Here is a 27,597-nt window from a genome sequence, read left to right on the forward strand (position 1 = left end):
CCCCGCGTCAGCACACATCCCACGCCGCAGCTGGCGGCAGTATTTGTCACGTAGGGCTTCCCTCGCCTAGCTCCTCACCGGCTTATGTTGGCACACACGAGTACGCCCCCCCCCAACACACACTACACTCTGCGATGCAGCCCATCTTTTCTGTCATCACTGGCCCAGTTCCCTGTGCTGCGTCCTCAATTAGACTCGTCTTCTGGCATTGTGCTTCAGGTTAAAGCAGGGGTCTCCAACCTTTTCTATATCGAGAGCTACTTCTGAGCAATAAAAATGGTCCTGAGCTACTAACGGCTTTGACTATTTCTGCAGCAGTAACCACGTCAAATACAATCACTACAGTGACCACACCTTGCAGGATTACTAGTAGTGGCCACCCACATGTATGTCACACTATCAAGTGACAAACTATTACGTCAGGTCAAAATATTAAACCCAGAATATGACTAATACAATATCATGAAAGCATACATGAAAACGTAAGTATAGGTTTACTATTTTTAACTTCACATCTATGTACCTTGAAGGTTCACATATTTTTAAGATAAATAGATGTGAAATTTAGAATGTAAATGAATTTAAACTCTTCTATAAATACTTACCTTTATGATATTGTGAAAGCCAATATTCTGGTTGCAATATGTTTTCAGGACGATATTTAAAACTCGATATTGTAGAAGAACACCAACCTCCCACTGTGTAAGGAACAGTGAAGAGTTGCTAACATCAATATCAGGAAACGTTTTATGAATATAAAGTGCTTCCACATGACCAGGGCACTAGTCCTAAATAAAGAAGTGGGGGGACGCTCAGAGACGGAAGTGACTTCACGACAGGAAGTGACGCCACAGAAGGTAAAAAACCTAGAAGTGGGGGAACGCACAAATACGTGAAGTGACGGCACGACCGGAAGTGACGTCACGAAAGGTAAAAAAAACTAGAAGTGGGGAAACGCTCATGCATGGAGGGGCCTATCTTTTGTGAGAAGGGGGCTTGCGGCTTCGCTGGCGTGTCGCATTCCGCCTGTGCAAACCCCAACCAGTTCAAAATTCAGTTAAAAAATAAATAATAATAATTTACAAAACGGCAACAAGTACCTAATATTGCAGAAACCTTTCATATATCATTCTACAGAGCTCATCTGAAAGTGACGCAATGACCTACTAAGAATGTCCGTAATCGAGAATAGTCTTACTTAGTAGACAAAGTTTGCAACAGCCCAACTTTTGCCCAGTGCACTTGGGTAAAACTAGATGGTGGAAAAGTGAGAAAAAAAACATGAGCCTTGCACGGCATACACTGATGTCTAAGGCAGTTGCTGTTACCCACTGAGCTAGCTAACCAGACAGTTTACCCCGAAGGGGAGGAGCGCGAGAGAGGTGGGGCGAGGCTCGGAATCGCACTCGAGGAGCTTTTGGAGGGGCTGTTTGTGCTTTTGTAACCTGACTCCAGCCATGACGTATCACTGAATGGGCTTGCCGGGGGGGGTGCCTGTGTCGGTAATGGCTCACTTGCTGGAGTGGAGGCGCCCTGCCTGGGGCCTTAATTATACTGTCTTTGGGAATTGTCGGCTCAGCACATGACCCGGAGCCGTAGACCGCGCTAGCGCCAGCTCAGCACAGCTTTTGCACAGGGGGGCCGGCGTCCACCCGGTAAGACCCCGTAAAATAAGTGGGGGGACGCCGTCCACCCGCGTGGTACCCCGACTCGAGCCCTGCACATGACTAATGAAAAAACAGCCACAGGAGAAAATGTGCAATGGTATAAAGGAAATACTAACAGGCCTAAACATCCCCAGCTCGGTTTGAATTATTATTCAAAGAGCAGCTATGACTATATTTTGTATTTTAATCCTTTTGCTTTCAAACATTAGCATATTAGTTTTCCAAAATGTGTTTTCTATGAAATGCGAACATTTCATATTGGGTAAATACACAGAAAGAATATCTTGCCTTTTGCTACAAAACAACTCACAATTTGACGTACAGAAATATATAGCGCAACCATCATTAAAACTGCTAGACCCTCTGAGTTACTTACGCTGGGCTGCACTACAGGGAGCTACCTCCAGGGTATTGGCGAGCTACCAGTAGCTCCTGAGCTACCCGTTGGAGAACCATCCTCGAGCTGTGACATCGCCTACCAGCAAGTTTCTGAGCAGCGTTCTTTGTTGCCGCGGTCTCTAGGTGCCATTCGCTTTACAGCTCTGCAGGCCCATATCTGGTCCTTCTGCCAGGTGGTGAGAGTGCATTAGCATGAAGGTTTTTGTTGAAGAATGCAAGACTGCCGGTTGCTTTGTGCTACTAAAAAAACCTCGTCCTGTGTCATGCTCCATGTATTATGGCTTTCACCTCAGCTGTAGGCCGAATCATATGTTCATGCAATGTAATAATGGTGCGCATATTTTGTATAATGTTGACGCAATGTGGGATTTTCTTCACCATTGTCACTCTGGCTTCCTAGAGCAAAACCATTACAAAGAAGACAGGCCTCTTCACTGGCCACACTGGGTACATTTACACTCCTCCCCACATTCCATAATATTTTCTTTTGTTTTGTGGGGGCTTTGAGGTGTCATAAAACGTCATTTGCTCACATGTATCAGAGGTTTGCTGCTTCTTTACCCAGGATAGAAGGTCTTTGACATCAACCTTTATCACCCAATTATCCGTCTGCAAGGTAGAAAACAATGTTTATGCTCAACAGCTACTTCCTGAGTCAAGAGCAGTTTGACGTGTGTCACCGGGATTGTTGATTGGCTGTGGCGCATACTAAAGTGTTTTATGAACACATTGAAACCAACAACCACATAAATGATGTCAGCCTCATTTAATGTGCCAGGCTTGCAGGGGTTGTTCCAGCACTTCTGCCATCCTAAGCAGTAACGCATTTTCACTACCTTGTCCCCCTGCATGTGAGTATCCCCGACCCTCTGCACTTGGGTGTTCATAACAACATGTGGGGGTGTTTGGATGACTATTAAAGGCGTTGCGTAGGCGGATGCTTAGCCTTGTCATCAACATGGTGTCTTGGTATTAGTAATTGCAAACTGCAGAGCTCATGATAGGCCATTTTTGTTGCATAATAATCCACCTACGAATTCAGAACCTTGATTTGTAATTCTTTACCTCACCCCAGCACCCTAAAGAAGATATGCCGTAGTGAAAATTCATAAACTTAATTTGGGATTTACTAATCAAATGACTGACTTAGATAATGAAATAATATTTTGTTCAAGAACATGTAGGACAGAATAAAATAGAGGGATGTGTGTTAAGTTTACATGTGTTTAGACATCCCTTCATTAGGCAAGGTAGGCACATAGCCTGCGATTCCATAGACCATCCCCAACACTGTTACTAGAATAATGTTGGATGTTGATAGATAACACCTTGAACATTTTGGGCAGGGTTGTCTTTAATAAGATTAGGAATTGGGCAGAAGACAATCAAATTTTAAATTGTTGTCAGCTGGGTTTTAGGAGTAACGTTGGTACTGTGGAACAGTGTTTGAAGTTAAATCTTATATTGGGTAAATATACCATTGCCCAAAAAGTTCCACTATACCTTGGTTTTATGGATTTAACCTCAGCGTTCGATTTTGTCAACAGATCACGGTTATGGGAGATTCTTTTAAAGTATGGGCTGGATGAGCGACTGGTCTATTTTTTGGCGTATTTGCAGAGACCTGAAAGCACGTGTTTGGATAAGCAACTAAGGGGACGTCTCCATGGACATTTTAATTGGTAGAGGGGTTAGACAAGGGTATGTCTTGGCCCCTCTACTTTTTATCATTTACATAAATGAACTACACAACTCTCTGTCCAAGTCAACCTGTGACGTTCCTAAAATTAATGGCAAATTGCTTCCCGTACTTTTATACGCGGATGATGCGGTCCTTATGGGCCGCACTCCGAAAGCACTTCGCACTTTAATTACTGGTTTTGTGTCTTTTATGGCAGATTTGGACCTTTGCACTAATTAAAAAAAATCTTATATAATGTCCTGCGGGCCAAAAAAATATTGCATTAACCATATAACATCGGGTAATGATTCCCTATTAGGCACCAGCACTTTTCCTTATTTGGGTTTAGTCTTTTCAGAGTCAGGTTCATGGCAAGCCCATGTAGCTCATGGCAGAAACAAACTTGGCAAAGCAATTAACTCTATCATCAGCCTACGGCAGCCAAGACAGGCAGAGGTGGTGCTACCCCTACTAAAGATAGATAAATCTCAATGTGTACCAACGGCTACTTATGGCGCCGAAGTCTGGGGGTATGTGAATTGCAGCGGGATCCAAAGTGAGGAAAATAGATTCTGTAGAAAAATCCTTGGGGCACAGATTTCATCCCTGAATTATTTATGCCACAAAGAATTGAATCTACATTATGTGTGGGATTTTATTACATCCCGTCCAGCATTATTCTGGTTAAAGATATGGCGGAATCCTGCCGCTATCTTAACGCAAGAGATAATAGCAGATTGCCTTAAATGCGACAGGGGTAGCAGTCTACCATGGATTGGTGCTATAAAAAATAGTCTAATCAGTGTGAAGATGGAGCATATCTTCCTCCACCCATTAGCAACTGATGGCATAAGTATAAAATCAGTAAGGTGGGCATTGTATGACCTGTACCGTAAGGAAAGAGAAAATATTGAGTACTGTAAACCATCAATTGCTAGATACATCCCTATTCTTGTGGCACCAAGTAATGATTATCATATGCCACAGGAATATCTTAGGAAAAACATCAGGAGATGGAAAAGGAGCTTACTTTTCCGTCTCAGGGATGGCAGCATAAAATACTGACTTTGTTTCCCAATAGGATTTAATAATAATCTTGAGAAGTCATGCTGCCCATGTGGTACAGGCGGTAAACAAACATTGTTACATTTCTTATTCTTTTGTGAATTTTATGTAAGATACACCAAACAGTATTTGATCTCTTACTTCAAGGCACGAGTCATTACTGATTTTAATTTAGTATATCACAAAATATTGCAGTTAGGAAGTGATGAGGTGATTTTTCGAGTAAGCTCATTTTTGCAAGCCGCGGTATGTTCACGTGCTTCCATGATTGAACCTCAAGGAGATAATTAAATATGCAACATATCTGTACACTGTACCCCTTAATTAGTCTCCTTGGCGCATACTTGTATCATCTGATATTTTAAGACTCCTTTACTGCTAATGGCTAAAAGGATTAGGAAAATCGGAAATGATGTTTTAGTTGCTAATATTTCCATCTTGATTTGTATCATCGATTGATATATCTTATTCTATTGCACTTTAATTACAAAACACTGCCGATTTTGCACTTTAGTCTAATGTTTATAAATTGCGATTTTGCTCAATGTTGCTGCTAGATTAAGCTGCTTGCACCTTGGTCTAAAACCGTTGAATTTGTACTATGCTATTAAATTATGCCGATCTGCATTTTATTGCCAATTTTTGCCTGCCGATCCATAAACCCTTGTATTTGTACTTTGCTATTAATGATGTTGACTTAATAGGCCCTCTACATTTTTATCTCATTTTATTCATGTAACCTTGCATATGTAACGGACAATATTGTATATTTACCTGTTTTTAAAAGGAACATAATTGTTTGTGTCATGTTTCTATTGGTGGTGATGATTTGTGCTTTTATGGATATTTTTATCCGAATAAAGATCATTTGATTGATTGAATAATGTTGGATGTTTCTTTAATGTCTATTTAAATCAAAATATGTGTTACCATATTCACTGATTTCAATACATCTAACTATGCAAATATATTTTAAGGCTCACTACCACTGTCCAAATACTTTATTGATGTGTGTCTAATAGAAGAACGTGTAATTTAAGGTACTAATAGCATGAATGTGAGAGTTATTTTTCCAAAACTCCAAACATAATGGTAAAATATAACTTGGAATGGAAAAACAAAACTAAAAAATAATAAAAATAAGAATAAAGCAACGTTAGGGTAGCAAAGACGCATAAAATAGCTATATTTGATGAAAACATGAATATAATCAAGGCTCCCTGTTTTCAGTTTTTACTGATTTTTGCAGATAAATACAAACGAAATTTTTTTTTGTCTGTATATATTTTTATAAATATAAGTATATTGATTTATCTTCTGCGGGTGTTCACAGCACTGAAACTTGGCAGACTTTCAAGAATGAGTGCCTATTTATCGGTTAAATAAATGTGGCAATATACAAATTTCATCTTAATTATTCCACAAAACCTAAAAATAAATAGAGATAAATACAGATAAAATTGGTGAAATGGCGAAAAAAATAAATACCGTAAAACCAGGTGCCCTATATATAATGTAAGAAATGGAAACAGAATCGAAAACTATTTCTAGTTACCATCCATTGAGATCCACAGTAAGGAGTGAATAGGGCTGGCCTGGTTCGAAACCTAGCTGACATTTTGGATCTCAGTCAGCCCAATTGAAGTGGTTGTTGGACCGAGGGGATAGGTCGGGAGAGCAATGACAAACACACCACCCATGTTTGGTGGGTCAGGTGAGGGACTGTATAAGGCTCTCCAGCCACCGTGGGCAATCCACAATCACTATGGTTGTTGCTGAACTTAGTGTCAGCTCACAAAATGTTCTATGGTGAGTTCACAGACTTACTGAAGAATATGACTGACCGTCATTCGAATTTGCACCACAGATATTTTACTTTCGGTTGCAGTTGGACGAGCTCGGTGTGAAATGCGAATAAAGACAGCGCCAACATAAAGATAGACACGAGAAAGAACTGGGCTGTGACAAAAACATTTGAAGCAGATACAGAAGAAAAATACCCACAGGTAGGGCTTGGTCCAACAGGAATAGAAAAGGAGGTCCAATTGTATAAACAGGGCCTACCTGAAACGACATCCTGCATTACAAAGCCAGTTCGACAGACACTCATTGGGCGTTATCAATGTGTGCCTAATATTAGCAGCGGTTGGTGACAATATACCCTATTTTTTGTACAGGCATGAAACTCGACAGGCTGACCCCAAAGACTATGACGCCATGGAAGCCCCCCCCTGTAGCAGGGATTTGCGCAGATCGGCATACAATAGATTTGGGACCACCACAGACGAGGCAAGTATTCCGTTCACTCAGCTACATTTTTCGCTTAGCAATGCATGTGTATAGCTGGAATACACTGCTGTGATTTAAACAAAGCAAGTGTGAGGTCTAGGTTTGCTTCCCTTTCATTGTGCTGCGTGCGCTCTGTGCTCGAGCCATGATGCGCGATGTCACTAATGTATGCAGGAGACATTCGGTGATATGTGATTCGGCCCTCTGCTGTTGCAGGCCGCTAAATATATTGTGCCTGATTCAGTAACCATATTGTACTCTATAGTGTACTGGCACTTAGCAAATGTGAATTCTCCATCCGTACAGATTGGCGAAACTTTAGATTTGAAAACGTCTTAGCGTCTGGCTTTAGACAGGTTTAGCGGTCGATTTCCATCTACTAATGAGTTTCTAATGAGTTTCATACTGCACACGGCCCGGTATATTGGAGAAAGATACTTGCCATTATTGTCGGCACTGTAATTTCCAGCTTAATAAGTACCTGCATGGCATTCTACTGCCATCATGTGTTCATAGTTGGAAGTACACGAACCCAAGCCAGACGTTTGGTATGCAGATACTTGTTACAACTTTGTTGAATATGATATTGGATCTTTTCCTTTCCTTTGTGCTGTTTTTATAGTTGCCCTCATAACGATGTACATGCAACTTTGTAGTCCTCCTGGCACTTCGTGCAATAAATACACTCCACACAGGTCTTGAAGCGTAAAAGTCCATTTATTAGGACATGCTGTAAATATAAGCTTTAACCAAACACCAATTAACTTAAATAATCCCCCAAAACCAACCTTTCATTCACCTCGTCCATTCTGCCATCACCGTTGCCATTCACTACCCATTCCACCCTGTGCCTCTTCCCATTCTCCATTCACCTCCTCACTTATCTTTCAACCTCCTCTCCTGTATCTCCCACCAACTCACTCTTGCATCCCGCACCCCCATCATTCACCTTTTTCTCCCCCCTCCCCCGAAGAGGTGGGTGTGCCAAGCCAAGACTCCCCACCCCTCCAAAATACTGTCAACCAGGTAACCCCCGTAGGGTGGTTACCTGCCCCACCCTTTGGAACTGTGCACCTTTTGCCCTCACTTAGACACTTCCCTACAACACCAAATAGATTCATTCCACAGTTTACTTATCACTTCCCTCATCTTCATCATATAATACCAATTCCGTAGTTGTGAAAAGGGCACCCCATCGTCTCTGAAAAGCAAAGGTTCTTCCAGTCAGAGCCCAACGTGTCTAATTACTTTAATGTCCTTAGAGGCACAAAAAACTCTCATAGCTCTGTTGAGCTTCCTGCAGACTTTTTACACCTCCACCGGCTTCACTGCCCCTTTCCAAATTTTTTGTGGTACAAACTCAATCCACACAATGCATGTGCCTGCTATATTTCGTCTCACAACCTCCAGGTCCCTTTGCATGAGTTGTAGTATTCACAAAAGACAAAGAGTAATGGAGGGCCTCAGGGGAAATCGTATTTATAGACCTCTTGGTACCTTGTCCCCCAACTAGACAGTAAAAAACACGAGAGATGCCAGAAGTCTGAATTCGTTGGAACCTATAAAGTGTCCCCTCTGTAAGACAAAACCAACAGGTTAATGTACAAGGAAAAACATTACCAGAATGTGAATGTAGAGCCTCACAGGAGAAGAGGCTTAGAAAGAAGACTAAAAGTGCTTGAAAAAGTACCCATCAGCCCACTCAATAGCGGAACTTCGTCATCTGGGTTATATGATTGAAATAGTGGTATCCAGTATGCCCTTCCTCAGGACGAACCCGGGGCTAGCAAAACTTGGACCACATGGTTGACCCTCAACCATAGAGGATGATCGAATACAGGCTGTAAGGGCAAAGTTGCAGTGCTCAAGAATTGTGAAAAAAGGAAAAGGAAAAGAATTGTAATCCAAGTGTTCTAAAAATACCTATCTTGATGTCATAAGAAAAACTTTATTGGGTCTGTCCATCAAGGTGGTATGTTTAAAAGCAGAGTGATAATAGCATGCAAGGAATTGCTATTCACCATGAGTGTAAGATGGTCGACATGTTTCAGCCTGGATAGGCTTTCTTCAGGACCTATGATGCACTACTGCAACACTTACTTTCTATACTGTGAAAGAAAACTACAGAACAACTCCAATTTCTTGAATGAAAAAATTGGTATATCTTCTCCTGTGTGAAAGAGACAAAAGACATAAACAAAAATCAAAGTTCATGTTCTTAGGACTATCATATGTGCTTTTCCAATGATTAGTCCCATGATGTTCAACTCACCCAAATTGTAGGGAGGAAACACCTCACCTCACCTGGCGCCCGCTCAGGGTAAAGGAGGCCACGCACTAGAAAACAAAACATTTGTTTAAATTCATCTTTAAAATGAGGACTTAAAAAGTCCAAATGGTTTCTTTAACAGTGACACAAAAAAGGCAGGTCAGGAGGTCAAAGGTGGGATAACACTACTGATACCTAGGTGAGGTACACCAATCTCAAGGCAATCAGCAGCTTCCTAAGGTCAGAGTCACAAATCTCATCCGACCCAGAAGCGCCAAAACTGACCCAAAAGACAAGCGCCTCCCAAGTAGTCTGAAGGATATTTTCATCCAATAAAATCTTAATCCCAAATATGAGTTTTGTCAGAAGGAAGTATTGCTTTGCAGACTGCTGTCTAAATGAAAACTCCTATTCTTCTGCGCAGCATTCTTCCCTTCGCTTCGCAAATAGAGCGCTCTCACCTCTCCGTCGTTGCCTCGGTCTTTGTGCTGAGCCGAGGGGGAGGTGGAGACGCTGTGTGCGAAGCCGCGAGTTATCCGACTGTTGCGGACCTGAGGGGGAGCCATATGCGGTGATGCGCTGATTGGATCTTCATCAGCCAATCATATCTTTTGATTTGCAAGCGTAGCCAATGCAGCCGCGGCTCTCATCCTGGTCTGAGGATATCAAGTTGTGAGCCCCGGTAAAGTTTAAATTGTTCGATTGGTCCGTTTTCAGGAAACGGAAACCAAGGAAAACCGGCTTTGTTTACTTATGAGTCATGTTTATACCCGCAGTGATGTCGAGTGTGCACAACCCTCGTTTCCCATATCAGGATGACCTACAATTTGCAATGTTGCTAGTATTGACGGGCGTACCGGAGAGCAACCATATTTTGTTTTGAAACGAGATAGCGGACCGCTGTTAGAAACTTGCATGTCTACCAAAACAATGGATAGTCATTGGTCAACTCAACTGGAAACGGAAATACATTTGTCAAAACATGTGCAATTGTCAGGAAGAATGGTCGATCCTGAAAATATACGTGCATGAATGTAACGACAAGATGTTACTCAGAGTCAAACCAAATGCAGAAGTTACTTTAATCAGATCAAGGCAGAAAGTCGTCACCTTGATACAATATGTAGGTTTATATATCAATTATCTGCATATTCAATATTGGAGCAAACACCCTTTATATGATGCGTGCACGTTTAGTTCAGTGCAGATGGATACATTAAGACACAGCAGTATGTGTATCTACATATGTCACCCTCGGTGACAGTCGGATAACTCGCGGCTTCGCACACAGCGTCTCCACCTCCCCCTCGGCTCAGCACAAAGACTGAGGCAACAACGGAGAGGTGAGTGCGCTCTATTTGCGAAGCGAAGGGAAGAATGCTGCGCAGAAGAATAGGAGTTTTCATTTAGACAGCAGTCTGCAAAGCAATACTTCCTTCTGACAAAACTCATATTTGGGATTAAGATTTTATTGGATGAAAATATCCTTCAGACTACTTGGGAGGCGCTTGTCTTTTGGGTCAGTTTTGGCGCTTCTGGGTCGGATGAGATTTGTGACTCTGACCTTAGGAAGCTGCTGATTGCCTTGAGATTGGTGTACATCACCTAGGTATCAGTAGTGTTATCCCACCTTTGACCTCCTGACCTGCCTTTTTTGTGTCACTGTTAAAAAAACCATTTGGACTTTTTAAGTCCTCATTTTAAAGATGAATTTAAACAAATGTTTTGTTTTCTAGTGCGTGGCCTCCTTTACCCTGAGCGGGCGCCAGGTGAGGTGAGGTGTTTCCTCCCTACAATTTGGGTGAGTTGAACATCATGGGACTAATCATTGGAAAAGCACATATGATAGTCCTAAGAACATGAACTTTGATTTTTGTTTATGTCTTTTGTCTCTTTCACACAGGAGAAGATATACCAATTTTTTCATTCAAGAAATTGGAGTTGTTCTGTAGTTTTCTTTCACAATATAGAAAGTAAGTGTTGCAGTAGTGCATCATAGGTCCTGAAGAAAGCCTATCCAGGCTGAAACATGTCGACCATCTTACACTCATGGTGAATAGCAATTCCTTGCATGCTATTATCTCTCTGCTTTTAAACATACCACCTTGATGGACAGACCCAATAAAGTTTTTCTTATGACATCAAGATAGGTATTTTTAGAACACTTGGATTACAATTCTTTTCCTTTTCCTTTTTTCACAATTCTTGAGCACTGCAACTTTGCCCTTACAGCCTGTATTCGATCATCCTCTATGGTTGAGGGTCAACCATGTGGTCCAAGTTTTGCTAGCCCCGGGTTCATCCTGAGGAAGGGCATACTGGATACCACTATTTCAATCATATAACCCAGATGACGAAGTTCTGCTATTGAGTGGGCTGATGGGTACTTTTTCAAGCACTTTTAGTCTTCTTTCTAAGCCTCTTCTCCTGTGAGGCTCTACATTCACATTCTGGTAATGTTTTTCCTTGTACATTAACCTGTTGGTTTTGTCTTACAGAGGGGACACTTTATAGGTTCCAACGAATTCAGACTTCTGGCACCTCTCGTGTTTTTTACTGAGTTGTAGTATTGCCAAACCTGACAACCTGATCAATTAGTTTCCCCCCAGATGCAGGACCAACATATCTGGGCACCTCTTTGTGAAGTCATCTTTGTGAGCCAGTGCAACAACGGCCCCCAACACATACCTCCTTTTGCCCACCAATGCACTTCATAGTGGCTGCTCTTCAGACCCAGGTTACGGCCGTAGACCTGGCGATCCGCATACTTGGCTGCCCAATGCACAAAAGAGTGTCCGATAATCCAGTCACCGTTGTAGCCCCTGGACGCCTCATACAACCTAAGGCAAGAAAAATATGTTAAACCACGCATTGCAAATGTGGACTGTACGCTGTTCGCCAAAAGTGACCCCCCCTACAACCAGAACCTTCTTTTACTTGCGCACATATTTTTCGCAAAACCTGGACCTCCATCTCCCAATCTGATGTATCCTATCCCAAGACCAGCCCAGCTGCCCCTATGCGAAAAAAGTGCATGCCATACCTAGCAGGATCTCTACCTACGCGCGGCAAATCCATGCGCAGTACCGCCAACAACTGAAAAGCAGAAACTTTCAGACCAGACGCATGACAAAATATTTTACCCGATCTACCCTCGGACCTGCTCAGAAATCTACGCCATTCTTGCACTGGGCACGCACCCATACAACCGGATTCACTCAACCAAACCCATTTTCCCCTCCCTGCCTGGTCCGTTTTTGACTGCCCCAACCAAATCCCCAAGTGTCCCCCATCCAGCCGTACCTCTGCAAATGTTCTGCCTATCCGTACCTTAGTACCCAACAACTCTGACACTTGAAACGCCTCAAAAAACATCCACAGCATGCATAAACGGAAAACTGCAACCTCATGCCCATCATAACAACAACCGGGCAAAACTCCCAACAACTGTTTTAGCAACTCAAAAGTAATAGGCTCCATGGGCCCCCCGCTCCCTTCCCCAACCTTTGAGCATCCTGCTCAATAACTCATCTTTGGCTGGATCAAAACCAGCATATGACTTACAATAAAAAGAGATTCCTGCCAACTTCCCGGCTATCGCTGTCTGCGACAAACCTTTATTGATACAGTTAAGAACAAAATGCATCACTCCCTGCTCTGTGTCCCTCCTTGACATGTTCCATGCATCATTGGACCAGCCCACAAACGATCCAAATTAATTCCAGGCCAGCCTGTAGCTACTTCTTGTCGAGTCTGCTATTGACTTCTCAACCAGGCCTGTCACTCTCACTCCCCCCAGGCCCAGATGCCGTCTGCAGCACGGTCGTGCATGTGTCCGCTCCAGGTGACAGCCATTGAAATCTCTGCCACTGCGAAAGAGACAAAGCATGTCATTACTCGCCCGGTACATGTTTCGCCCAAAAAACTACATTCAATTGAAGACACTTCAGCATGAAACCACGCAGCAGTCACAATACCCTTAATTTCCTTGCCTTCTGCTTGTTCACAAGCTCAACCACTGACATGTTATTTACATGGAACAGCACCAACCTGTTCTGTAATTCAGTGCCCCACACTGCCAAGGCCACTAGCAAAGGGAAAAATTCTAGAAAGGCTATGCTTCTCCCTTGCTTCAACCAGTGTTCTGGTCAGTCCTCTGCACGCCAACGGCCGTCGCAGAAAACACCAAAACCAGAAGTCCCTGCAGCATCCGAAAAGATTTGAACCTGCCAAATCGTCCTGTCTTCTAAAATGTCCAGCGCAACTCCATTGAAGTCAGACAGAAATGTATGCCAGATTCTCAGGTCGGCCCTGACTGACATCGAGCTCCTGAATCTGTGATGCGGGAGCCCAGCCCCAGACATGGCCATCCCCAGGCATCAGCAAAATGTCCTCCCAGCTCTCACCACCCTACAAGCAAAGTTCAAGGAACCCATGAGTTGTTGTACAGTCCTCAAATCGATCTTCTTCTCTCCGATCACCTGCAACAGGAATTTCTATAGTTCTAGTACTTTACCTGCTGGCAACTGGGCCAACCACATGATAGAATCCAGTTCGATGCCCAGGAAAGTCAACCTACAACTGGACCTAGCTGTTTTCTATGGTGCCAACGGCACCCCAAAGTGTTTCGTCATGTCTTGGAATTGTCGCAAGGCCCTCCCACATTCTCCGGACTGACCTCTGCCAATAAATAAGAAATCATCCAGGTAGTGTGACACTTCCAGATGACCACTTATCTTCTCAAATGCCCACTGCAGAAATGTGCTAAACATCTCAACCAGCGCACAGGAGATCGCACATCCCATTGTCTACAAAAATGGCCCCCTGAAACTGCATACCCAGCAACGAGAAATCCGCAGGGTGTATAGGCAGGAGCAGAAACGCTGACTTCACATCACATTTAGCCAGTTCTGCTCGCTGCCCACACACCCTTACCAGCAGGATCGCATCGTCCACTGAGGCGTACAGCACCCTCGAGTCCTCTTCCACGATGAAGTCACTGACCAACCTCCCTTCCGGCCACGACAAGTGGTGTATCATTCTGTACTCACTTTTTTCTTTTTAGGAACCACCCCCAGAGGTGAAACAATCAAGTTGTCCACCGCCCAATCGTCAAAGGGGCCCACTACCCTACCTTCCTCCACCTCTTTTCTCAGCTTCACCACCACTATTGCAGGTAGTTCTTTGGCCGATTTCTGATTTTCTGCCCATCTTCTCTGTCTGGGGGGAAACATCCTTTACGACACAACTTTTACCACGCAGTGCCTTTACAACACAGGTTTTTCAACGCAAGTCATTACAACAAATTGCGCTGGGGGGCGCTGTAGGATAGGTAATAGTTTAATTTACTATCCAACACATTCCCTACTATCCACAGGGACTGGAGTTGGAATATTAAATTAAACTATTTACTTTCCAGCACCCCCCAACGCAAGTCGTTGTAACGACTTGCGTTGAAAAACCTGCATTGTAAAGGCATGCGTGGTAAAAGCATGCGTTATAACAACGTACATCCCTGTCTGGGACCTTTGTACCCCACCTGGAAACCCTCGGTAAAACCCGAATTAATTTTTAGCGCAGCTTTTCTATCCAGTTACTTTGAGAGCCAAGGGCTCTTGGCTTAAACTCTTACTGGGGTAGGAGACCTTGGGCCCACCCTGTCCTCTGCCCTTAGTTGTCCTCCACTGTTCGGATGGTGTGGCCAAAGTGAAACATTGCGTGAGAGTGTGTCTCCCTTCACATTAGGAGCATTCATGCTTAAATTTGCAGGGATATCTGGAACAATAACCTTTATTATAGTTCCAGCATGCTCCTGTGTTCCCTCCTCCTTGTTTAGGAGTGGTAACTGCACCCCCTGGCGCCCTGTTGCTACCCCCGGCTCAGCCTGGGCGGGATGTGCTGGAAGAGACTGATACGTCACTGGCAGGCCTCTTGCTGTAAGTGTGGATGCAGACGACTGCGTGGATGACATCCACTGCATCCATAATTCCTGATCCACCTCCCTGCAAGGTTTATCTGGGTTAAGACTGATTCGTGCCCTGAACTCCTAACTCACAACTCAACCAGGCGAAACCCCCAAAATGCATTTGTGCCTTTCGGATGATTTACATATATTTTAATAAGGTTAATGCCCTGTATAGGGCACCAGGGGCCTCCTGGTCAACTACCACTCTTCTTTTTTTGACCCTTCTTTAGCCTGAATCTTCCTATGCAAAAGCTTGAAAACGTCCACATACTCATGACGCCAGATCCTGCCTCTCCTTTTTTCAGATAAATGAGACCCCAATGGCATAGCCAGACCCATACGAGAGCTTCTTCTGACATTTGTCCTCCAGTGTCTTGTCTTTCCTGTCAGCTCCCCGTTGACTTGTCTGTCTGTACACTTGCCGCCACCAATTGTTTAGCCCCCTCTTCTTTCCCTTTTGCCGCAAGTGCCGCTGGTGCACATGCCGCCACTCCTGTGTCCCTCACAGACCCATCCCCCACACCCACAGACCGGCAGGCCTTCTCACGCCCCACTTTAGGACCTCCTTCCCATGCTGCCCACCATTCCCCCTCACCTGTCAGGTTCGTCCGTGTCTCCCAGTCCACTCCCTTTGGACCTGTCTTCTTCTGCGTTCTCGTCTTTGTCTTGCCTTGGGCCACACTTGCCTCCTGCAAAACAGCAATTGTCCTCGTTGATGCTCCCATGCCCCCCACCCCCCAGGTGGCAACTCTTCACTCTCATCCCCATAATCCAAGTGCAGCTCTTCCTTGCATTCTTCAGGTGCCCACATCACTTCTCTCAAAGCTCTCGTTTGACCTTTACCGTGCAAGCCTATCACGTCACATACATTCTCTACAACTGCTGCAGCCCCCCGATCCCTCGATGAAGGGTGGGTCGCAGCGGACCCCGTGCTCCTTCCGACCGGTTTCTTGGGAACGTTTAGCACCCCACCGGCACCCCCACCCATCTACTAGTCTCAACCACTGGCTTGGGCCCCCCCAAGGCTGCTCCAACCTGAGGAGGCCCCAACACTACTGGGTCTCACCGCCATCTTGACTGTTCCTACACTCGTCTGGGCTTGACCCTTATCCTCCACCCACACCCACTTGCCCTTTGCCCTCCGCAAACCCTCCTCCAAAGCTACTGCCTCCTCCTCCTCTGATGTGGGGTTAGGGGCCCCCCCTCCCAGAGGTCATCATCCCTGTCCCCTCTGCTCCTCTTCTTGGATCAGCCTGCGCTGGTCCTTGATCCTTTTCTTCCAAAGTAATGACCTCCCACCTGGGAAGTGCTGAAGAATGATTCCAGTCCCTTTCCCCCATTACCAGGGATACCCTGCGCAGTCACACCCCCTCCAGGTACCCCCTGGCCTTCCCCCAGCAAAGGCCGACCCTCAGTCTGTGCGTTCTGTGCGTTCTCAGGAAACCCCCTTGTCATCAAATTCACCACCCCAGGCCTCCTGGGGAGATCCAATGGGCCATCCTGCCCCCCCTCCCTGCCCAGAGGAACCCGTTGGGCTGTGCACCCAGGGTCAGGCCCTCTCCCCACTCCATTCCATCATTCAGGACTGGGCCCTCTGCAGAGGAACCTGGCTTGGCCTTCCCAGCAAGACCCCCCTCCTCTCACACAGACAAGCCCCGGCTTCATGCCGACGGTCGCGCTGAAGCCTTCCCAGCTACAGCTTCTCCTAGCCCTGCATTACCTGTCACATGCGCGGGCATGCTCTGATGCATGCCCCTGCGCTTCCCGACCTGTTTGGTCTTCTTGGCCTGCACCCTACCTGACGTAGCTGATTTTCTCGGTGGTGGCTCCTCCTGACATGCCACCAACGCCTCAGCTACTCCCACAGACGCCGACCTCAACGCTCGGGTCAGACCCGTCCAGGCTTGCCCCAGTACACCCGGCTGCAGGAGGTCCTCTCGCCCAACCTGGGCAATTAGCAGCAGTGTGACGCGAACCGCCGCAGCATCTGGGATCGACATTGTTCGGTCCTAGATGTTCTCTAATCAAACTAGCCTACAAGTCGTACAAATGTCCCCACCAATCGTCCGATTGCAATAGCCATCACTCTAACCCCTACTCTACACTCAACAATTACCTTCCCTCCCCAGTGGTGTTGAGTGCAGGAAGAGGATGCAGTATCCTCTCTTGGCCCTCATAACCTCGCCTAACCCCACCCCTAAACCCACCCTTGACCCTGACCTAGCGTGTTCTTCCTGGCCTGCACAAAAACCCTGGGGAAAGACTGGTCTGCGACCTGACTTCCCCCTGGGGCCGCATTCTTAAGAAGAAAAATACAATATTAATTCTTTTTTTTTTTTTAAGACGTTTATTATTGTTCAAAGGTGCAGTACATATAGCAAAGCCTACAACCCTGCGGGCCGGCTGCAACAAGGCGATGGATCATGAGGGTAAGGGTTTACAGGGGAAGGTGCTCCGTTGCACCTTACTTGTCTTCAGTGAGCTAGTCTTCAGGTACTTTGGTCATATCACACTTGTTCAGCACACAATTATTTCTGTAAGTGACGTCTTATTTTTCATTTTTCCTATAAGTAAACCGTTAACTCTGCAAACAAAACAGAACAGTTCGTATCGGTGTGTCCCATGTTTTTATTTTTTTTGTAGCTGCGCTGCCTCGTGCCCTTCCGGCATGCATGGCACCAAAACCCACTGAACGGAACAGTGATCACTGAGGGCGTGCCGGTGGAGTAGGGGGCTAGTGGTGTGCGTGCACAGATTGCCTTAGACCTGATGTAGGACAGCCTTAGTGAGCAGTGGGGCCTCACTGGTTGTCGGCCTAGTGTGTGGTGCGCTTAGCAGACGGATGGTGTAGCCTAGCTGCGATTTCGGAAGATGCTGCCCGCGCCCGGTCTCGCGGCCGGACACGTGGCCAGATGCATCCTTCTAATGTGTCGTGGAAGGGGGTTGTGGCTACAGCTGGAAAGCAGGAGTCCGAAAACGTAAACATGGGAATATGTGAGGGGTGAAGAGGGGGGGGGAGTGTACTCGTGGTATACAATATTAATTCATGTATTATGATCTGGGGAGTGAGAGAGAAAGGAAGAAACTACAAATTACATTTTCAAAACAAATTCAATTTATATTTTTAAGAAAGCTAGTAATGCATACATATATTGAGAAGATTGTATCACGGTTGCTCCAAAGAGTGCATAGAATATGTTCATAGAAGTGCTCATGTGCAAAGTGACATGGAAATGAAGAAAAGTAATGGTTAACAACAAAATCTTTTACAATTGAACAATGGCTAACAGCGACTTAAATCAGCCAGTGTAATTACGTATAACGATGCAGGAGTATTTTGTGCAGAGAATGAACACTGCTAAAATTTTAGACAACCTGCTCAATTAATATGATCTAACATTATTCAGTTCTTTCTGAATAATTGGGGCATTTGAATGCAATAATAATAGTTCTGTTAGTCCATAATAATCCTAAAATGTATGTGATGTAGGCAAGTACACATATTTAAATACAGGCAGTTTTTTATATCATTTCTTTTTCCAGGATTGGAAAACAACAACCGAAGAGCAGTTAACCCAGATTTGTTTAAAGAAAGACTACTTGCAAAGAGACATACCGAGGAGTTTGATAAATGCAGACAATATAGATTCAGCTATTACCGAGAGGTAACTTCATAATTATGTTTAAAATAACGAACTAATTTTAAATGTGACATATTGTTAATGATTATTATTGAACTGCATTAGTTTTTCAGATCACTCAAGTTTGTCTGTTGTTTTGTTAATTGAATACTTTCTCACTGGCTCCCAGTCTGACACCCCTTTGTACTGTATCTTACACGCACATTGTCCTTTCTTACATCGATCCACAGTTCTACGGCTCCAGATAGCTTCCAGCCAGGATACTCCAACTAAAGGAGGCCCGATAGTCCCTTAACTTGGGTTTTTAGGTCTCGGGCCTAGCGTCACACTGCGTAAGCAGTGTGGGCGGAGCCCGAGATTTTATGTTTTCCCTACAGTGGGGCTTGAACCCGCCCCTCTTCTCCATTGGCTGGCCTCGTAAATGCTGGCAAGCCATTGGAGGAGAGGGGCGTCACTCGGTTCAGGCCCCGTCTTGAGCAGATTCGGGGGCGTGTTTTTTTGAAGTTTTTAATCACTGGCGTCATCCGTCACTCAACTGCAAAAACACACCCCCGAATCCGAAAATGGCCGTGTGTTTCTCCGAGGCATTTCCGCCTCGCCTTGGAGAAAGGTGGTGGTGTTTCCGGAGCTGCTCGCCTCCCCCCCTTCCCTCTGCCCTCCTCCGTCATGCACTGCCGCTCCCTCGGGCCCCCACCCCTCCCTCCCTCTCCAGCGGCCATGCTGCCTCGGCTTGTTTGTGTTCGGAGTTCTCTGTTAGTTCGAGCCGACGAGTCGTATTTAGAACGCCTCCCCAATAATTTCTTAAGATTCAGTAGACATATTTTTGTTTTTTTCCTTTCGAACTTTTATTGCGTGCGGAGCAGAAAAAGCGATTTTGAGTAAGAATCCCGAGGTTAGAAGAATGCATGCGGGGCTGGGTCGGGCAGAGTGGCGGTCTGAGCATGTTCACCCCCCTACGCCCGACAGACAGACAGACAGACACCACAGCAGGGTGGCCCGGACACCTCATCAGATGATTATGCGCCCATAAATGTCTGTTTTCTTTAATATTCACCTAGCGCCTCAACGCCACTTCTTAGCGCTTTGGGAAAACCCTAACAGACAAGGGTTACACGCACATGTAATGTGCGACGTTTGACTCCGGCTCGCATTATGTCTGCACCAGGACAAGGTGCCCGGGGAGGTTAAGGGGGGGGGGCATAAGTCGGTGCGGGTCCCGGGGGCTGGGGAGAGAAATTGCAGGCTCCGCCAGGGGTCACCACGAACGCACGCATCTCTCACGCACACACACGCCCTTCCCATTCACACGCACTCATGCAACGCCCCAGGGTTCAGGCTAACGAGCCCGCATGCCTCTGTGGACCTGAGCACCCCGTGCAGCGCCTAGCAGCAGCACCGCCGAGCAGAGGCACCAGGCGCTATATTACACGTCTACTGATAGACAGGGGGCCGCCCCGGGGGGGGGGGGGTCGCTGCAGTAATTCGTAAGAACCTTAAGATCGTCGCTTCCACTTCTATGATCCTCCCTGAAGTGGATAATCTGGTTCTCAGCCTCGGGACTGAGGTAGGCGCAGTTACCCTTGTGGTTCTCTACCGCCCTCCTCAGCCTATGCCTTCTTTTCCCGCATCCTTCACTGAACAGCTTGCCAACCTCGCCATTTCCTCCCCCCGTATAACCATCGTCGGGGACTTTAATTATTGGTTCCAGCATAAGGATGCAGGTCCTCACGCCACTGAATTGTTCGAAGCTCTCTCGAGCCTGAACTTTAGTCAATTAGTCAAGTCGCCCACCCACAGTGGCGGTCACATTCTCGACCACATTTGGGTTCATGGGGTCAAGTCCTCCTGCCCACTTACCACACCCTGTGTTTGGTCTGATCACCTTTTAATTGACATTACCATCTCGGTGGCCGGTCAGATCAGGATCCCCCCGCGGGAGGGTGGCACCGCTCGCAAGTGGAAGGCTGTTGACTCTTCTAAACTAATTCTCCATCTGTCCCACACACGCCCCCCTATTCCTAACAATACTGGCATCAATGAGCTAGACGGCCATATTTCTGACTGGCTCACGTCAGCCAGTGACATCTTTGCCCCCTTAATTAAATTCCCCCGGTCCCGGCACAGTAATTCTCATAAATGGTACACCCCCCAACTTAAAGCTTTACAGCTGGAACTCCGCCAATTAGAACGCAAGTGGAGAAGAGACTACTGTTTGCCAAGCAGAGATACTTATGTAGCAGCCTGCAATAAGTATAAATCAGCCATCTCTGCAGCCAAAAAAGCCTATGCCTCAGAGAAAATCCTTTCAGCCCCTTGTAAGTCGTAGGAAATCTTCAAAGTCCTCGACGAATTCACCTCAGACCCCAGGACACTCCCGGTTCAGGTCCCCACACAGGAATCCTGTAATGCACTCAGCACTTTCTTTATTAAAAAAATTGTTATGATTAAGGATACCATTCCGGCCACCCTTCCTGGCGCTGATTCTGTTACTCCTCCTCACAACGCTCTTTCCTTCACTCAATTTCCTCCTCTTGACCCTACATCCCTAAGTACTCTGGCCGTCCGCATTAAGTCTGGTTCTCCTGATGATCGCTGTCCGCCTTCCATACTTCGGGACATCTGCCACTCTTTACCTGATTGTATTCTTCCTTTGCTGAACTCTTCTCTCTCTTCCGGGACGGTACCTAGCTCCTTCAAGGAAGCCGTCCTGGTGCCTCTCTAGAAGAAGCCGGGAGCAGATCCTGCCGTCCCGGCGAACTATCGTCCTATCTCTCTCTTGCCTTTCTTCTCTAAAATCTTGGAAGCCCATGTCACCGCCTGTCTCTCAGGGTTCATCGAGAGCTCCAACTTCCTCGAAGCTAACCAGGCCGGCTTCCGTCCCGGCCACTCTACGGAGACTGTGATCTTGGCCGTCCTGGATGCCCTGAGAGACGGAGCTGACAAGGGTACCCCCCAGGCCCTGGTATTATTAGATCTGTCGGCCGCCTTCGACACGGTGGATCACAACATCCTTCTCCGCCGTGTCGAACAGGCCGGCATCCAGGGCCTGGCATGGGTGAAATCCTTTCTTACCGGGAGATCCCAGACCCTTAGCCTAGGCACTCTCAGGGCTCCTAGGGAGCACCTGCCATGTGGGGTCCCCCAGGGCTCCTCTCTGTCCCCCCTTCTTTTCAATCTCTATCTCCGCCCCTTCTTCTTTCTTTGAGGCAGTGGGACGTCACCGTTTTTAATTACGCGGACGACCTGCAACACATCTTTCCTCTAAACTCTCCCTCTGCTATTTCTAACTTCCAGGCAGTCATGTCCCTATAGGTGTGGGCGGAAAATCCGTTCCGCTCGCGGATTTTGCGGATTTTCGGGAAATCCGCAATCCGCGAGATTTGCGAATTTCCCGCAAAATCCGCAAATCCGCGAGCAGCGGATTTTGCTCGCACTGCTCGCACTGTTCGCGTGAGTTCGCGCCCCGCGAATAAGTGCAAAATTGCAGAAATACGATCTTGGCAAAACTGAAAGTAACTACTTACCAGGTTCAAAAGTTCAGGCACATCATTAGTAGCCATTTCCTGTAGTGCTTCCTGAGGGGCCCCTCCAGAGTTCAGTTGCCAGTTGAAACTATTATGTGACCCTGCTCTGAACCTCAGAATAGTTACACATATGCCACAAAGGTCCTGAATTACAGCTAAGGGAGACAAGCAGGAGCCAGGCTGGAAGTTAAAATCCATTAATCAGCCCCTAATTCATTATTGTCAGTTGGGGCAGGGCAGGTGTTGTAACTAATTTTGCAACAATGAAAGCACTTAGCAAGTGCAAAAGATCACTAATCAGGGCGCACTAAGGAAGCAGGTGCCAGCTATTCTGTGACACATTAATCAGCCCCAAATTAATTCAGGTCACTTGAGGCAGGGAAGGTGTGCTTTGCTTTGCCGAAAATAATGTACACTGGACAACCAGAGGGTGTAGTGATGAAACAGAGGGTGGCATGGGTGGGCCAGAGGGTGGCATGAGTAGTCAGAGAGTGGCAGTGGTGACAGAGAGTGGCAGTGATGAAGAAGAGTGTCCCAAACAGGCTGGACACGTAGAAACAACAAGTTCGCAAAACTTGCGACCCGACAGGTAAGTTCGCAAATTGCGAAATTGTAAAAACCCTCGCGAACTGGCAGAAACACGGGCGAACACAAAAAAAAAAAAAATCCGCAAATTCGCGGGAATTCGCGGATTTTGCGGATTGCGAATCCGCAAATCCGCAAAATTCGCGGATTGCCAATCCGCAAAATCCGCTCATGCTTAGTCCCATATCCTTCAGTGGATGTGCCAGAACCAACTAAAACTGAACCCAGGAAAGACGGAGCTCCTCCTTCCTGGTAGGAGCTCCGCCCACTGGGGTTCGCATTTCTGGCCGGCAGAACTTGCCCCCCCCCCTATCCCGGTGGCCGCGGTGAAAAGTCTTGGGGTCACTATTGATGCCGGACTATCCCTTGGGCCTCAGGTGGGGACGGTGGTCTCCTCCTGTATGTTCCAGCTGCGCAGGATCAGGAAGGTGGCTTACCTTCTCACCCCAGATGCCCTGCTGCAAGTCATCATGGCCCTCGTCCTCTCCCGCCTGGATTTTTCAAATTCCATCTACTACGGCTTGCCTAAATCTTCCATCTATAGGCTGCAAATCATTCAAAACCAGGCGGCGAGACTGGCCCTCGGGATACCGAAATGGCAGTCGGCCAAACCCCTCCTTATCCAGTTGCACTGGCTTGCCCTGCTTTCTTGAAATCCCTCATCCGGCCCTACTGCCCCCCTCGCAATCTCAGATCATCACACTTACACCTCTTGGCTGTCCCCCCCATCAAACTTTGTAGATCTGGTGGTCGGAGATTTGCATACCTTGGTCCCAAACTCTGGAACTCTCTCCCTCTCCCAGTCAAGACTTCCAACACTCTTATCCAATTCCGTAAATCTTTAAAAACCTGGCTGTTTCCTCAATCTAGCTAAAATCCCTCTGCTCCCCTAGCATCCAATCAGCGCCAGGAAACCCACGGTGTCAGTGCGCTTTACAAGCACCCCCTTAACATAACATAACATAACACTGTGTTCATGAACTAAAGCAACACAACGACCAAGTCACCACAATTCTGCGCCACAACACCGCCACCTGCGTGCATTGAGGGCTGTGTTCGTCAGTGCACGTGTGTCCTTGTCAGAAGAAGCCTCGGCTGTCACCAGACACTGAGTTTGCACCGTTAGATGTGTCTGAGAGTAGATTGTGTCTAGTAGGCGCCGACAGTGTCAGTGTGAGGTAGTGTACTCTGTGTGTCAGTGCGTGCTATTTGTGCCTCAATAGGTACTGTGTGTTTGTATCACTTGACGTGTCTGTGAGTAGATGTCTGTGTGTCACAGGTTACTGTGTGTTTGTATCGCTCACTTGAGGTGTCTGTGAGTAGATGTCTGTGTTTGTGTGTCACAAGTTACTGTGTGTTTGTATCACTTGACGTGTCTGTGAGTAGATGTCTGTGTGTCACAAGTTACTGTGTGTTTGTATCACTTATGTGTCTGTGAGTAGATGTCTGTGTGTCACAAGTTACTGTGTGTTTGTATCACTTATGTGTTTGTGAATAGATGTCTGTGTCTGATTCAGTAGACATATTTTTGTTTTTTTCCTTTCGAACTTTTATTGCGTGCAGAGCAGAAACGGCGATTTTGAGTAAGAGACTAGAAGAATGCATGCGGGGCTGGGGCGGGCAGAGTGGCGGTCTGAGCATGTTGACCCCCTACGCCGGACAGACAGACAGACACCACAGCAGTGTGGCCCGGACACTTCAGAGGTGTCCCCCCTTCATCAGTAGATTATGCGCCCATAAATGTCCCACCCCTCCCTCCCTCTTCAGCGGCCATGCTGCCTCAGCTTGTTTGTGTTAGGAGTTCTCTGTTAGTTCGAGCCGACGAGTCGTATTTACAACGCCTCCCCAATCATTTCATAAGTCGGTGCGGGTCCCTGGGGCTGGGGAGAGAAATTGCAGGCTCCGCCAGGGGTCACCACGAATGCACGCATCTCTCATGCACACACATGCCCTTTCACACGCACTCGTGCAACGCCCCAGGGTCCAGACTAACGAGCCCGCGTGCCTCTGTGGACCTGAGCACCCCATGCAGCGCCTAGCAGCAGCACCGCCGAGCAGAGGCACCAGGCGCTATATTACACGTCTACTGATAGACACCGTGTTCATTAACTAAAGCATCACAACGACCGAGTCAATTCTGCTCCACAACACCGCCACCTGCGTGCATTGAGGGTTGTGTTCCTCAGTGCACGCGTGTCCTTGTCAGAAGAAGCCGCGGCTGTCACCAGGCCCTGAGTTTGCACCGTTAGATGTGTCTGAGAGTAGATTGTGTCTAGTAGGCGCAGACAGTGTCAGTGTGAGGTAGTGTACCTCACACTGACACTATTTGTGCCTCAATAGGTACTGTGTGTTTGTATTACTTGACGTGTCTGTGAGTAGATGTCTGTGTGTCACAGGTTACTGCGTGTTTGTATCGCTCACTTGAGGTGTCTGTGAGTAGATGTCTGTGTCTGTGTGTCACAAGTTACTGTGTGTTTGTATCACTTGACGTGTCTGTGAGTAGATGTCTGTGTGTCACAAGTTACTGTGTGTTTGTATCACTTATGTGTCTGTGAGTAGATGTCTGTGTCTGTGTGTCACAAGTTACTGTGTGTTTTTGGGGGCTCTGTGTGTGTGTGGGGGGCTATGTGTGTGTGTGTGGGGGCTCTGTGTGTGTGTTTGTGTGGGGGGGGCTCTCTGTGTATGGGGGCTCTCTCTGTATGTGGGGGGCTCTCTGTGTATGGGGGGGCTCTCTCTGTGTGTGGGGGGCTCTCTGTATGTGTGTGGCTCTGTGTGTGTGTGGGGCTCTGTGTGTGTGTGGGGGGGGGCACTCTGTGTGTGTGTGTGTGGGGGGCTCTGTGTGTGTGGGGGCTCTGTATGTGTGTGGGGGTCTCTGTGTGTGTGTGTGGGGGCTCTCTGTGTGTGGGGGGGGGCACTCTGTGTTTGGGGGCTCTGTGTGTGTGTGGGGGGGCTCTGTGTGTGTGGGGGGGCTCTGTGCGTGTGTGGGGCTCTCTGTGTGTGTGTGGGGCTCTCTGTGTTTGTGTGGGGGGCTCTGTGTGTGGGGGGGGCTCTCTGCGTCTGGGGGGCTCTCTGTGTGTCTGGGGGGCTCTGTGTGTGTGTGTATGGCTCTGTGTGTATGTGTGTGTGTGGCTCTGTGTGTGTGTGGCTGTGTGTGTGTGTGGCTCAGTGTGTGTGGCTGTGTGTGTGTGGCTGTGTGTGTGTGTGGCTGTGTGTGTGTGGCTCTGTGTGTGTGTGGCTCTGTGTAGATAGCTTTTTTGTAGGTGGCTCTGTCTGTGTGTGGGTGGCTCTATGTGAATGACTCTGTGTGGGTGGCTCTGTATGTGTGTGTGTGTTGCTCTGTGTGGGTGTAAATGCAATAGGTCATGCATATGCGAGCGATTAAGCTATTGGCATTATAAACGACAATGCCATTTATTTAACGATTAAGCTATTGGCAATGTAAATGACTGCTATTTATTTATGATAAAAAAAAGTCATAAGCAATGCCAATAGCTTTACCTTTAATAATGCCGAGACCATTGCATTGTAATTGCTTGTTCTTATGGGAATAGCTGGAATCTGATAACCCCCTTTCTTGCCTGCACTTTGCTTCTGGGAAGGAAAGCTGACAACGTGCAGACGCCGCTGAATGTGTGGTGTCTTAAAATTACACCGGGACACGTTTAGCATATTTCTGTGGGACCAAACCTCTTGGCTGGGTGGGTGGCGTCCATCCTGTGAAATGAGTGGGTAGACGCAGTCCACCCTAGTGTATCTTGGGCTTGTGCTCTCTCAGTCTCAGTGCTTCGTATGATTGCATTAGTACTTCTGAATAGACTCTGATTTTTCTGCCTAGATAGAAATAAAACACACAAGGATGAATTGATCATTATTCTTACTACGTTTTACTTAATATTTTTTCAAACAAATTTATTAGTCATTTAAAAAGAAGGAATATAGACAATGCGCCAGTTATACATTCCAAACTTCCATTACAGATGCCGTTTTTTCTCCCAAGTCGTTCACAGTGATGTCCACCTTCAATTTCATATAATCTAAATTGCAATCACAAATTAAAAAAGTAAACTAAAAGCACCAAACGTGCGTGCTTCGAGTATTTACATTTCAAAGTATCGCTTATTGTAATAGTTAAATTATACATCGTTTTAACTAAATTGGGGTACAAGTGCGTCTCATTTAGATGACCACTTTGTGTGTAATGAAATGAAAATAAATTTATAACGCTCAGAACTTAGCCCAATGGGCATCAAGGCGCCTAACATAATATATTGCATAACCATATACTGATTAATAATAGGCTTTCTCAAAATACCTGGTCTTGAGAGCTCTCTTAAAGAGGGGCAGGGGTGAAAGAGCCTTGAGCTCGCAGGGGAGAGCATTCCATAGTCGAAGGGCCACTGATGCAAAGGCTCTACCTCCCCATCTTGTCTTTTTAGTGCGGGGGATAACAAGGAGATTCAGTTGAGATGATCTGAGACATCTGCTGGGTATATAATTAGAAGCAGAGATCCC

At 46.5% G+C, this 27,597-nt stretch overlaps 1 protein-coding gene across 1 annotated transcript in view; it reads left to right on the forward strand.

Annotated features, from left to right (window-relative positions):
• The window catches only part of CFAP95 (cilia and flagella associated protein 95), a 208,550-nt gene that overhangs the window by 60,090 nt on the left and 120,863 nt on the right, over positions 1-27,597 (forward strand). Inside the window, exons 2-3 of the mRNA XM_086963071.1 lie at positions 6,990-7,101; positions 18,879-19,000. Coding sequence (XP_086819197.1) covers positions 6,990-7,101; positions 18,879-19,000 — 234 coding nt within the window. The remainder of the gene's footprint in view (positions 1-6,989; positions 7,102-18,878; positions 19,001-27,597) is intronic.

This window comes from Lissotriton vulgaris, chromosome 3_1 (assembly GCF_964263255.1).
Source record: "Lissotriton vulgaris chromosome 3_1, aLisVul1.2, whole genome shotgun sequence".
Taxonomy (NCBI): Eukaryota; Metazoa; Chordata; class Amphibia; order Caudata; family Salamandridae; genus Lissotriton; species Lissotriton vulgaris.